General features: G+C 41.9%; 1 protein-coding gene and 1 long non-coding RNA gene across 9 annotated transcripts in view; one reads left to right on the plus strand and one right to left on the minus strand.

The window, feature by feature from the left end:
• RBFOX1 (RNA binding fox-1 homolog 1) overlaps window positions 1-14,866 on the plus strand; it is a 2,204,869-nt gene that overhangs the window by 1,104,064 nt on the left and 1,085,939 nt on the right. For 2 of the 8 annotated variants that reach the window (XM_082429026.1, XM_082429017.1), the window contains exon 1: window positions 1,972-2,117. The exons of 2 other annotated variants lie outside the window; for them this stretch is intronic. In XM_082429026.1, the coding sequence (XP_082285152.1) occupies window positions 2,073-2,117 (45 nt within the window). In that variant the 5' untranslated portion in view covers window positions 1,972-2,072. Of the gene's footprint in view, window positions 1-1,964; window positions 2,118-14,866 lie in introns of those variants that run through there. 4 more of the 8 variants (XM_082429012.1, XM_082429027.1, XM_082429020.1 and 1 more) reach the window with 4 other exon arrangements.
• The window catches only part of LOC309644861, a 408,244-nt gene that overhangs the window by 224,246 nt on the left and 169,132 nt on the right, over window positions 1-14,866 (minus strand). The gene's annotated exons all lie outside the window — the stretch shown is intronic.

The following is a 14,866-nucleotide window of genomic DNA, read 5'->3' on the forward strand; positions in this document are numbered from 1 at the left end:
TGATTAAATGGCCACATGTGCCAGGGAACACGGGGACGGTGGGGTTGTAATTAGGGTTTGCTATCTTTCCACCCATCACCCCCACCATCCTTAACTTCAAATAACCTTGCTTTTGTGAACTGATTTGTGAATCAAATTACTCCACTGAGACTGCTAGTTTCTGCTGTGATAATAATATTTTATATTGGTATATCTTTACAACTACACAGGGTTCTGGTTAAGCAAAAGTCTAGAAACCTTTTGCCATTTTTACCTGATGCTGTTGAAAACCATGTCCAGAGGATAATATATGGTTACATTAGAAGTTAACTGTTAATCAGGGAGTGTAGTGTATTTTGCACTACATCCTCACCGTGAAAGAACATTTTACTTAATGTTATCTTAGCATCCCTTCGATGCCACTGCCCCCAAGAAAAGCAGGCAGAGAAAACACACATAAACTTTTCTTAAGTCCACAAGGAGCAAGTTAAACACTATATGAATGCAATATTAAAAACACCCTAATGCATAGAAGAAGGAAAAAAAAAACCCCTCCTCATTTTGTTACTGGTGTGACAGAGATCAGTGATGGTTATGTAAGGACTTGGTGGGTTCCAAAAAAACCCTGGAAATATTGCCGCAAGTTGTGGAGCTGTAATAAATGTGAAAATAAATATTTGAAAGATTTATTAGCATTTTAAAATATGCTTACCCATATATAAAATCCTAATCAGTTGTGTACAAAGCCTTTAACAAAAATAAACTATCCAAGAAGTTGACACAGGAAACCAATGATTATTTCACTGTTCATCAAATGCAGTATATCTGTATGAAATTCTCTAACACATTTAGATCCTTCCCATTCAATGAACAGTTGCTTGAAGAAACAAGGCCATCTTGGTGAATGCAGCTTGCAGTTCTGAATGTGAAGAAAAAGAAGAAACAAGACTCACTTCTCCCACCAATAGATTGTTTGGTCTCTAACCAAAGCTACGGCTTAGACCGGGAATAGCTAAGCTGGGAGTAGCTACAATCTTCTGTAACTCATTTCATTTAATAAGAAAAAGCATATATCTATGAGGAGTTTTGGGGAAAAAATAGGAAATTTACTTTGATTCCACTGTTATCCAAGGTAGATGCATTTTAGAAGGTGTCTCTAAAGTTCAACAGGATACGATATGTATTTTCGTCTTCGAAGCAGGCTCGAACTTCAGAGCATCCTTATTTACTACATAATGTGTAAGAAGAATTGAGATCGCAAGGCTTTAACCACTGAAAAAAAAGTACAACGGCTTCTGGGAGGAAACGCCAAGGAAAGCTTATCAGCAGCGCTGGGGGAAGGGAGTCGTGGGGTCTTCCATCTTTTACTAGTATTTATATGTGAAGTAGCATATTGGAAGTCATAAATACTGTCCCGTGGACGTTCTGAATAATGCAGGAGTAGTGTAAGTAATTGGAAGTGCTTATATCCTGCCTTTAGACATTTCACTGCTCCTGAGTTAAAATTGGTTGTCAAGTGTGGACGCGGAGGACCGTGCAAGGTGCCCTATTCTGTCATGTGGTACATATTTAATGCTTGAAAGAACAAGGGAAGGGACACGTGCAGGAGAGAGAGAGGGGGAGAGAAGTGAGGTACCGCCGCCAGCTCGGTGCTTAGCAAAGCGCTTTGGGAGGCGCGGAGGCGGGACCCACGCAGCCTCGGCGGCATCCACCGCCTTCCCGGGGCTGCAAGACTTTGCAAAAACATTAGGCGTCCAATTTGGCCAGTGTTTTTGGCGCGGAGGCCAAGGCCGCGCGGGCAGCTGGGCTCGGGCGCAGCAGCGTCCTCGACACCTCGGTGGCCTCCCTTTGTGTGCGTCCCCGCGTTGATTGCCTCCGCGCTCGGGCTGCTCGCTCGCTCTCTCTCCCAGCGCGTTCTGCACCTGCTGGCGGCAGTGTCAGGCTGCCAGGCAGCCGGGGCGAGCGCAGGCACTGCGCGCCCGACAGATGACTGGAGTCATTTACATTGCTAGCACGTGGCTGCCGTTTGCTGTTGCCTCGGACTTCTCCCGTGTTCTCCCGGGGAGGAAACAGGAGGCACTTTGCAGCCGACAATGAAATCTTGGCAGCTAATTGCAGTCGTGGGAGATGCCCTTCAGGTAAGGCGAGAGAAGACGCTCTAAACACTGTCAGGGAGGGAAGGGGAGACCGAGAGCGAGAGCCGGATGGGGAGGAGGCAGCGTCTGCAGAGGCTTCCTGAAGCCCACTGACTCCGCGGGAGGGGGTGGAAGAGGGACGGGGACCAGGGGCGGGCGAAAGGGGGGAGGAGTGTGCAAATTGACATTTGGGGCTGCCTGTGGCAGAGGAGCCGCCGTCAGCCGCTGTCCAACGTTCACGCAGAGAGGGTGGCGGCGTGTGCGCCTCCGGGGCTGCTGTTTAGAATAGGGACTTGGCGGCGGATGGAAGCCGGGCGCACCGAAGCCGCGATGGAAGGCTGCGGATGCCTTTGCCACGCGTGAATGAGACACGGTACGTAAGGCCAGCCCCGGGGACCCGGGAGGCTGGGCTCTGGCGCGCCCGGGGCGCACCCAGGGGCGCCGATCGCCTGGAGAGGGCGAGGGGCGTTGGGAGCGACCGGGGAGCCCAGAGATGAATGGATTTTCTGGACCGAGTAGAAGTTAGTGGGGAACTTCATTGCCCATGCTCATTGGCTCCGTTTAACTTTACTTCCAGAGATGAATAAGCGTTTATAAGAAACGGTGTACAAGTCCCAATAGGCTAGCAGGGGTTTTGCAAGAGCTGCGCGGTTCTTCAAATGCGAGGTTTCTGAAATGACTGGCCAGATGGGCCGTGCATTGGGAAAGTTGGCACGCTCACGATCCGAGGGGGCATGTGTGTGCGTGTGTGGGGAGATGTATTTCATGTTTGTGCAGACGTGTCTACTGTGCTAGTTGCGCTGGGGTACTCTTATCTCCTCTGCTTTTCCTGATTCCCAGGGAAGAGAGAGTAAATTGACAATACCAGAAAGGCTTTGACTTAAGAAATAGGCTCTGGACCATTTTATTGAATGAAACAAGAGTCATCCTTCTTGAGAGATCAAATGGGGGAAACGTACCTTGCCTTCCAAAGTGATGGAATTAACTGTCAAGCATTTAAAAAACGTGCAAAATGTTGAATACGACATTTATCAGCCTAGGAGGATCACCTAGAAGCCTCAGTCTCAGCCAATCCCTCTAGCCATTATTTTCAGATTAGGATGAAACTGGTGGTGTTACTTATTTCTGTTGACGCAAGAGATGAGGCCCTCCTCCCTCCGCTTAAGAGGGGCCCAGAGGGAATTCTGAATCCAAAAGTTTTGTTGGCAAAATCATCTTAGTGAAATATTCATTAAATTACCTCTTAAAAGAGTCACTTTCCAAGTTAAAAAAAAAAAAAGAGTCACTTTCCGAGTATCTTTAGATATTTCATAATTTACTCATTGTTTATATGGCTTTAATTTTGGTCACATGGAAATGAATGTGGTTTGTAATGGAAGAAGTCAAAAATGATTGTGTAATCCTTTTGGGGGGGTATCTGGGTAGTAAATGTCTGGTTTAAGACTGTAAAATCTTTCTCAACTGTGGTTCCTATTTTTGATCCAAATGTATCTTCAGAAATCCAAAAGGGCGTGAATGTAGCTGTGTTTGTGATACGGAGTAACTTGCCTTTGTGGTTTGCTGTGATTAAGTTTGCAGAGGGTTGTTCTTCAAGTAAGTAAACTAAAGTCGGTCGGTGACAGCTGTTTACCACTGCCGTTCGCAGGCAATGCGGGCAGCAGTCACGATTTTCTTATAAGAAGCAGGATTTTTCAACTCCTATCTGCCCACTCACACTCTCCACACACGCTGATGCTTCCTCTGTATTAGAATACTTGCAGATTATTATGAAGAGAAAATTGCTTCTCTGAAGAGTTGGAGGAAGTATAACCTATGGGGAAAGGTTTCCTCTGGCCCTTTCTTAATCACCCTTCTTTTCCCTTCCTCCCTTCCTCCCTCCCTCCCTCCCTTCCTTCCTCCCTCCCTCCCTTCCTTCCTTCCTCCCTCCCTCCCTCCCTTCCTCCCTCCCTTCCTCCCTCCCCCCTCCCCCCTCCCTTTCTTCCACCTTTCTTTCTCTCTCTCCAACCCCCTTTCTCTCCCCATCCACCTGTATTTCTTTCCATCTGCCTTTTCTTAGTTTCATACCTGGAACACAGAAAATTTTTCAGGGATTTTCTCCTACTACATTTTTATCTTAACAAATGTTTTGCACCCTGAAGGATAATCAGCATCTGATTTTTCTTTTTCTTTTTTTGTATTCTCTGCTCATATACAAGAATTAATATCAGGCAATCCATTATACACTAATCTTATTTAAAAAGTGAATATTCAAACTTTTCTTGTCGTTTCATTTTAACCAAGCAAATAGACCCTTGGAGAACGCCTTTACTTTACATGAACAGAGCTGAATCTTTTCTCTGTCATCACCAAGTGATAGATTTTTACAACCGTGCACTTTGACTTTATTGGGCTAAGCATATTTTTACATTGGTCTCTTGTAAACTTGCCCCTCAAACTTCTATTTTCTCCATTACCTGACTTTAGTTTAGAACCCGGATTCATTTTAAGTCTGTATTTACTTAAACTTAGTAGAAATAGCCATCAGCCTTGACTTATGGGCCAGCTTTTTAAAGTATCACAAAAATAGTGTATTTCTTTTTTCCATTTTTGTTTCTCTCTCCCATAAGTATGACACAAAAGCTGAAGTAGATTTCAGGCAAAGGGCTTTTGGTGATAATTGCCTTCCTCTAAATTATAGTTGTGAGATGTTGAGACTATATGGGCGTATTCTGAGAACATTCCATGAGAATCAGAGTATGTATTCCTCTGTTTAATTACAGAGAACCTGGTTGGGTGAGTCAGTCTGGAGCCGAATAACTATTACAATGTCCAGTGAAAGACAGTTTTGGTCTTGTTTTCTGGCTAAACTTATAATTTTTATATTACATTTTGAGCAAAGTTGCAGGACCAGAGGAATGGAGCGTGGTCCGAAAGAGGAAGGGCATTTATGAAATAATAATAAAACCTTATTATTATTAATTAAACCTTTATTTATGTTTCATTTTTAGCTATATTTTTTAAATGTCACATGTGTTAGTCTTCAAGTTATCACTGTAAGTTCTTTGAGAGTAATTCTAATGGGATTAAAATGAAAGTCTTTTTATGAGACTTTAATCCCCATCCTGTGTTGATTTTTCCGACAAACGTAAAAATAAATAGGGAAGTAAAACATGGACCCTTAAAGATTTTTGCACCGTAGACTTTATTTGGTTGTAGATCTGAAACCTTCAGGATGTGATAACATATTTGATCTTTGTACATATTTGTGGGTGGACGTCTTTGTCCTTCTGTCTGTTTTCCTTCATTTTCACGCAGAGTTGAGTGTTTACATATATCATGAGCAGTAGTAAACAGGGGCAGATAAAGGCATGAAGAGTCTTTTAATTATGCATTTTAATTTATTTGAATTAAATCATATATAACAAAATCTCAGTCCTGACGATTTGCTATCCCTGTTGCTCCCACCCCCCCATCCCGTTTGCATGGCACTAAAAGAAAGAAAGCAGTCTTTAAAAGTCAGCTTTTAACACACGGTGCTCTACTTGGAAATCTTTATAGTTAATTATTCAGTCACGATAATTTCCCAAACAGTTTTCAAGAGTGTTTTTTTTATTAATAGATACAAAGTTTATATGAAAAGTTGTGCACCCTGTGTGTGTGTGTGTGTGTGTGCGCATGTGTGCACATGTGCCCAAAAAGCTGAAACAGCTTGTGTCAGCTATAGCAACTCGTTTTTGATTCAGCAAAACTAGGTTATGAATTCAAGCAATTAAAAATGACAAAAAGCCCAATTTCACTGCCTAGATTAATACACTTCCAATTTTTCCTGCTCCATAAAAATTTCAAAGTGTTCTTTCTGGTTAGGTGTTTGCATAACCTATGGGGTATCGGAAGGTCCCCATTTCACATTTGCTTATGATGTCTGAATACTTTGATGTAGCAAATGTAAATAGGATCAGTAGGATGTTCTTAATACAATTTTGTATTTGCAACTTCTCGTGAAATTTCAGTTGGGTTTAAAGGAAGAGCGAGAACAGTTGTTCGTTCCCTAACATTAATCGGTGGTGAACAATCCTTCAGCTAATTCAAACGTCAGGCAGGCCAGGGAAGACTTTTCGAAAAGTGATATAATTGTAGCAGAAATAGTGCCTCCACCTTCTAAGGATGGCAGTGAGAGTTTTCTTTTCTTATGCAATGGTGGGCGCATTTATTACTTTTTCTCTGGTTTTATAGAAGTGAAGTCTGGAATTCTGGATTCATGTTTATCTAATTAGCCAAAGTTCGCTGTTCTTTAAAACGGGCGTTTTTACTTACAGAGTGATTAGTGGTCACAATTAGCCGCCTTGAATTCCCTGCAGTCTTGGGAATTGCAAAGTTGGCTAGTTGGTTAAATTTACTAGACTGGTTGGATACACCTTGATCTCACAAAGAGCGCAGAAAATCAGGAGCTCTGTTTCCCTCACACTTTGAACTCAACACAGAAAAACGGCAACAACCAAGTGGGTCGAGGTGCCCTCTATGCCCGGTGTTGGCTTTGGAAAGAGGACCCGTTAAGGACCATGTGGTGGGAAGGCCTCCACCAGCCTTTCTTTTTCCTCTTCATGATAATTCTTCATCTGTATTTGCTACATGGTATATTTCTCTGTTGTTTAATTGAAATATCTGCTTGTGAGGAAATCCAGTTGCTTGTTTGCTAAAGGGATGAAAGTACCTGTTGTGTCTATTATATTTTTATTTGCATGTAGAAATAGAGACTTTCCATTCTTATTAGACTGATGAGGATGATGTGATAGCACATCAGCAGTAACAGGGATAACAGTACAGAAATGCTCACCTCCACCTGGGCCCTCACTGCCTCTGTATGCCAGGCGTTGGACTGGGAGTTCTAACATCTTTTCTGTGGTCCTTACCACCACTCTGCAAGGTAGGTATTGCCATGCCTAATTTAGAGATGGGGAAGCAACCTTCAAGACTTTTTATAATTAGAATATGCAATTTGAATCCAGATTTTTCTGGCTTCAATATAACAAGATACCACTGAAATGTACTAATCTGAATTTAGGAAGATATACGAACTGGATACTCAACTGATGCCCTAGGCCAGTGATTCTCAACCAGGAACAATTCTTTTTCACTCCCATCCCCTCCAAGGACAACATTTGGCCACATATTGGAGAGATTTTTGGTTGTCACATTTAGGTGAGGGCTGCCACTGACATCTTTTGTGTAGAGACCAGGGATGCAGCTAAATAGCCTAGGACGCACAGGAGAGCCCCCTCCCCGAAAACAACAAAGAATTACCTGGCCCATAATGCCAGTAGTGCTGAGGCTGAGAAATCCTGCCCTAGGCAATATCAGTGATGCTATGGCTGATATACACATGGCCCGATTTTTCAAGAAAGTGGATAAGTGAATTTCAGTTATTAAACTTTTAAAATCTCCGATTGGATACTGTGAATGGGATCGTGTTGCAAAATCAGAAGGTCTGTATTTTCTTACAATTTGACTTTAAAATTTTATAGCTGCCTACTCTGAGCATCTTTCCTTATAAATACGACATGGGTCATTGTGATTGAATTACCTTCTTTTCCCTGATGTACTCAGTGTTACCTCCGACAACTGCTCTAAAATGAGATTGCTTTCTGTGGTACTGATGTCAAGAGAAGAGAAATGCAACATCACTAAATGAGTCATGCAACAGTAATTCTAAGAACCTTCCTGCTTCCCCTCGGTATTCAAGCACTGTTATTTTCTCCTTATCTTTAAAGGTTTGGCACATAGGTTTATTTGCCTATTTATCTAATAAACACTTAGTGTTTTACATGTGCCGAGTTCTATTATAAATGCTTTAAAATATTAATTCATTTAATTCTTAAGAGAAGCCCACATGGTTGATATTGTTATTATCTACTTTTTACAGAGGAGAGAGAGAACCAGGGCCCAGAGAAGTTGAGTAATTTGCCCAAGGTCAGACAGCTTCTAAGTGGCAGAGCTGGGATTTACACGCCAGTCTCTGCTGCTGACCACTTTGCCATGCTCTTTACTAATTTGAGTTTCTAAATGTGCAGAAGCACAGTCGTTTCAGCAGCATCTTCATTTGAGTTTTGAAACAAAAGACATTTTTAGTTTCATTTCCAGTTAAGAAAACTAACAACCATTTTTGAATGAGAGTGAACGATAATGCGCACAGCTTTATTTTTCACTATTTAAATACTTCTGAATGTGCACTTTTCCAGGGTCAGTAGGACTTGTGAGTTCTCTTTATTTATTATTTATTAATACTACTGAAAACAATAGTATTCAGAAGGACATACTTAGAGGATGAATGATCTCTTCAAGAAACTTCATTTTTTGGTTTCCTGGCACTTTAAAATTTTTCTAGGGGGACTTCCCTTGTGGGCCAGTGGTTAAGACTCTGCTCTCCCAACGCACGGGGCCCAGGATCGATCCCTGGTCAGGGAACTAGATCCCGCATGCCGCAACGAAAGATCCCACATGCCTCAAAGAAGATCCCACACATGGCAACGAAGATCCCACGTGCCACAACTAAGACCCGGCATAGCCAAATAAATAAATAAATAGATATTTTAAAAAAATTTCTGTGGAGTCCAGTATAGTCCATACCAAGTGGGATATGGTGGATGTGGGCACATTGATTTCCAACTTGATCTTGCTGAAGCCAATCTGCCTTTCCTCATTTAGACCGTGGGAATGACCAAGTCCATCTCTGGCTCTGTTGAATTTCCACCATGTAGTTAAAACCCATGAAGAGAAAAACAATTATGGGTAGATGTTTAAATAGCAGTGCCAATTTGACACACTTTATTCTGCATTAGAAGAAACAGTCTTGCAGTTCTACAATTAAACGTACCTACACCAATGGTTCAGAAAGCCAAGATGGGAGTAGAGAACCTCAATCAATTTAAGCTGAATGAATGAATACATGGATGGAAGAATTTATGTATTAAGAAGTTTCTTGTCAAGGGCATATATGGGTGTGTACTTTAAAAGGAAGCATCTTGCATCTTGAATGCAAATACTGGAGGAAGAGGAGGTGGTGGCAAACGGGAACCACTGATCTGGCAGAAGTCAGTTCTATGCCAGCTGCCTCCTCAGGCTTCTCACCCAAACTTCCCATGACTCGGGTGTTGGTACATAGCTCACTATGCATTCCTCCACAAAAAGCTCGAAGATGCTGAGCCGCAAGAATGGACTGCAGTTTACATGAGGCAAGGCACAGATTTATGGATATGAGGGAGGAAGGGTCACGGCTCTTGAACAGCTTTGGTCTGGCCATCCAGCAATGCCAAAGCCATGGAAAGGGGCTCTTGGGCCACCCTCCCTCAGCCCCGGAACATTCCAGGAACTGAGCTGGAGGTGGAAACCATTACAGTCCTTCCTGTATATTTCGGGCCCAGTGAACTCACATTTACACGTAGACAGTGAGGAGTGAATCCCATTTCAGAACTGTCAAAAGACTCACGTTTCATCCATTATCATCACATTTCTGTTTTTAATGTAGTTCATCGAATTGGCTTTTGTGCAATACCTATTCCATCCAAGAGTTGATTCAGGAAATGGTTTAAAATTAAACCAGAATTTGTTGTTCAGTGGTAAATAAACGAGGATAAACTCATGTAGCTAAGACTACCCAATAAGGTTCCTTAAGTGTGGTCTATTAGTCTATAGTGCTAAAATACATATATCTTGGTTAATTGACTAAAAGAAGAAAACAATAGGAAACTGGATTTAAAAGAGCCATTTTCATTCCATATCCAGTGGAATTGGTTTCTAACATATTTCCACATTTAATGTGAATCTGCTTTTTAAAATAAAGACAACTGGTGGTAAACTTTGTGTGCCATTAAGAGTGCATCCAGCAAGGGGAAGATGGGTTTCTGCTGAGTTCCTATTACAAAGTTTTCCCAGAGAGGTAGAAATATAGAGGGTCATCAATGTTATAAGTGGTTCAGGCTTCAACTTCTGCTGCTAATAGAAAAGAAACCAGGTTTTGTTGTAATGTACTAGCAAACTGCTCAACATAGAGAATTATACATCATTATCATGAGTACTGATCCTGTCTATTGAGTGTTTTGTGAGCCATACATTATGTTAACTTCTGGATATACATTATTGAACTGAGTACTCCCAGCAACTTTATGAGACAGGTGCTCTTATGAAACTCATTTTTCATAAGGGGAGACTGAGACTTCATGTGATTTTTCTAGGGTTACCAACTGCTAGTGAGTTGGATTAGTAGTCAGTTTGAAATTTTATGACTTCAAAGACTATTTCTGCCCTCTTTTTGACTCAAAGCCATAGGAATCTTTGTTCTTACAGTAGTGAAAAATGAATCTGACATAGATCAGATTTGGTTAACCCTGGGGAGTCCCTGCGATCCTTTAATTAGGACTAACCTTCTTATAATCTTGATGGTATATGTAGATGGATGGATGGATGGGTGGATGAGTGGATGGATGGATTCATAGAATGACCAACTAATGACCCAGAAGGAAAATTGGCAAAGAGCGTGTATATAGTTTTCAGAAGGATAAATACCAACAAGTATATGAAAATACGCTCATATATACATATACATGTATATATTTGGGTGTGTATTTGTATATATATGTGAAAAGTTTCATCTGTATATATCAATGTTTCATATATCATGTTGGAAAACAGTTGCACACTGTTGGAGAGAGTGTGGAATGGTACATTCTTCTGTGGACGACAATTTGGAAATTTTTATTTAAAAACAAAGTGCATATCCATTGGCCCAGCATTTCCACCTCTAGGGTTTATGTTGCTCAAGTTTCCAAAGATGGTTGACTGCAGCACAGTGGGAAGAAAAACTGGAGCAAACGAAATGCCTAGCAATGGAGGATTGGATGCCAGGAAGCATTCAGGGAGTGAAGTGGATCTTCATGGACCTGAAATGGTGTCTGCGGGGCTGCAAGCAAAGAGTCCGGGCTTCAGACATGTGTTAGGAAAACCTTGTTAGAAAACACACCTACACTGGCAAACGTTTTCTATACATGGAGAAATTGTAACAGATAACTAAGGGGCTGAGAAGGGGAGTGACCTTTGTGGTGACTATGGAACTTGACTGGGAAGGGAGCAGGGGAGAAATGAAGGTTTTTCTTTTAAGGTTATGCAAGAAAATCGGTTCTAGAGACCTGCTGTGCTTCATCGTGCCTGTAGTTAGCAACGTGGTATTGTACCCTGAAAAATTTGTTAAGAGGGTAGATAGAGCTCATGTTAAGTGTTCTTATAGCGCACACACACACATACACACAGACACACACACACCACACACACACACATACACACAGACACACACACACATACACACAGACACACACACACACACACACACCAGATGCAAGGAAACCTTTGGAGTGATGGATGTGTTTATTACTTAGGTTGTGGTGATGGTATCACGGGTGGATGCATATATCCAAACTCATCAGATTGTTCACGTGAGACTTGCAGGGTTTTTTGTATATCAATTACACCTCAATGAAGCTGTTAAAAAAGATTATACCTTTATTCCTTTTTATCTTCAACAAACATACACTACTTTGGTAATAAAAAATACTTTAGTTAGAAAAAAAAGAGCTTCCATTTTGCAAACAAGCTCTGATCAGCCCCTCACTCCCAAGCTGATGTCGATCAGCTTAGATATCAACCTAGATATTCTTAGACACAAGCAATCCAAATTGCTTTGAAAATGTGCTTAAGAGAGACTTAAAGGGAGATAAACCCCCAAACTGCTCGATTTAAAATTATGTCCTGGCTACGGTTTGGGGTCGTTTTGTGCTCTGAAATGGGATGGTTGGCTGTTGACAGTTTCTGAAAGTGATAAAGCTAAGTGTTAAGCCTAATGGTTTGGCCACAGAGGAAAACCAGATTCCCCCAGTGCCGCAGACGCTTGTCATTCATCGGCGGTACTACAGATTCATGTATCCTCCCGGTGTGCGTGTCTGTCAGGGACTGTGGGCTGCTCAGAGTTGTATACTATTATTTTTTTATTCATCTCCGGGTCATTTCATCTTCCTGTGCCAGCCACATGAATGGCTGTGCATGAAAATTGTATTTTGTTCTGAATTTCCCACTGTGAAAGATGTTTACTATATATTTATGAAAACACTGCAATAACAAAACCCTTTCTATAGCCTTTCAATTTGCTGTAAGGGCAGATAAAATATTTTTATCTTGAACTGAACTTCATACCTTGGGAGATGCAGCGGGTCCAACTCAGAATAATAAAACACTTCAGAGAAAGGCAGGCGCTGTTCAGATTGGTTCAGAAACCCGTGCACTCTACTCGGCAGACCTCCGTGCCTTGAAAAGTACCAACTAAATACACAAACCTAGAACTAATCAGTGCAATGTATGCATCATTAAATAGAAAAAGAATCTGTGTCTTTATTAAGTAGTTTCACAATGTGTCTACAGAGAGTCAGGGGGACCCAATGAGCAGTGTATCCATAAGGCTGGAAAATCCAGGGACGGGGGTGGCTGTCACCTCAAAGTATTGAAAACTTTGAATCTTCACCTTCGTTTAGGCTTTGGCTTTGTTTTCAATGGACACTTTTGTCCAGGTAGTTTTGCAGATTCACATGCAGTCATGAGATATAATACAGAGAGGCCCCTTGTGCTCTTTACCCTGTCTTCCCTCCAACAGGAATATTTTGCAAAACCGTCTATCACATCATATCCGAGATACTCATGTGGCTGCAACCCACTAATCCTACTCAGATTTCCCCAGATTGACTTGTACTCATTTGTACGTGTGTGTTTCGTTCTACCCGAATTTATTCCGTGTGTAGGGTCAGGGATTCACCACCATAGATAAGATACTGAGCACGTCCATACGAATCATCTCTTTTATAACCATGTTCACCTCCTCTCACCACCACCTGCCCCCATCCCTAACCTCTGTCCTCTACTTGTAAAATCCTGTCATTTCAAACACGTTATATAAGTGAAATCACACAGTATTTAACCTTTTGAGATTGGCTAATTCCAGTATCGTTATTCCCTGGAGTTTTATCTGAATGAGTGAGTCCATCCATCATTTGTTCCTTTTCACTGCTCAGTAATATCCCACAGTACGTGCTATGTGCCACCGTCTGTTGAACCACTCACCTGTTGAAGGACACCTGGGCTGTGTGTGGCTATCACAAATAACAGCTGCTGTGAACACTGGTGGACAGGTTTTTGTTTGAGCGTGAGTTTCTCTTCTCTGGGATAAATGCCAAGCAGAAGGCTTTGGCGATTTTTGATTTGTACGCATTATGGGTAACATTAATATGTTACCCCTATTGGAAGCGAATGCCTGTCACGCACACACCAATCAAAGGAAAAATGTAAAATCTTACCCACATCTTGGTGTTTATTTCTACATAAACAGAGTACTAAATCTAGAGACTAGACAGCATTTATGCAGCATCTACCATATGCCAGGCTGCATTCTAGGCCTGCTGTGTGTGCTAACTCACTTGTCCTCATAGAATCCTTAGGATGCACATACTACTGTTACCCCCACTTACAGAAGGAGAATCACACACAAAGCGCTGAAGTCCCTTGCCAAGTTGCTACGATCACTTAGAGGTAGGCAGTCTGGCTTGAGAATCCCTCATTTTAACCACTATCGATGATCTGAACCTCATTCGCAGATCTGTGGGTCATACCTTCTGGGTCAGCTGAGATGGCAACACTCATTGGGTCGGGTCAGCATTTATCAAGCTGGCTCTGAAAGGAAACAGTGCATGGATTTGTGTACCTAGGACAGTCGCCTAGCTGACTTTACTGCCCCTCAACTCATTGCTCTGATTTAAGCTTACTTTATTTGACCATCTCAGACAGATGGAGGTTTCTTCTGGCTTTTAGATTTCTAAGAAGTAGATTTCACAATCCTCCCTTGGTTACACACTGCAATATTTCACAGCTCTCAGCTGCAGTATGTTCTGCCTTTCCGCGTGGCCCAGATCTGTCTTACAGAAAACTGAGCCCCTGGTCATTTGCCTACCTTCAGTGAAGATGTGGAATCGATGGCCCCATATCTACTCAACAACACAACTTAAAGGTACTTGTTTCTAACAGAATCTTGCATGGCTGCTTTACATTAATCATGGAGCTATCCATCCTCCAAAGGCATTTCATATTTCTACCAGGCTTATAAAGTATTTAATATTTTCATATGCTCCAGTGTAAAGCCATCTGTTGCAGTGACAGGACAAAATGTTGAAGGCAAGAACAAGCGTATGTTTATGGAAAGATTCCATGAAATATTAACAAGAAAGATATGTGCTACTCTGGGGTGTCTTATAGAAAATGGCCAGGGGAATTGGGAAGGCATGACCTCCGGCACTGGTATTTATAAAAAGGCAGTTATAGATGACACATGCTCTTTTATTTCTGTCCTGTAAAGTTAGACTAGATTGTCAACGTACGTGGCAGCAGAGACCTCTTTGAAGGGAAATAGTGGTATCATCTAATTTTCGGAACTTCATTTCATCTTTGTTTTTCACGTGCTTCATGTGACTTTTTGTTACCCTTCTGCACCAGCACATTGGGAGCCTGCTGTGTGCTAAGCTTGTGTGTTGCTGGAATTGTGTTTCTAAAGAGTTAGAACTGTTTCTCAGGGCCTAACCTTTAACAGCCATGGTGTGGTGTTGCTAATACAGAAACAATCAGATGGGAATCAATTCTGGCTGCCCACTTGAACATATCAGTGTAGGCACAGTTCTCTAAAACTGTTGCTA

This window comes from Balaenoptera physalus (genome assembly GCF_965194825.1).
Source record: "Balaenoptera physalus genome assembly, chromosome: 16".
Taxonomy (NCBI): domain Eukaryota; kingdom Metazoa; phylum Chordata; class Mammalia; order Artiodactyla; family Balaenopteridae; genus Balaenoptera; species Balaenoptera physalus.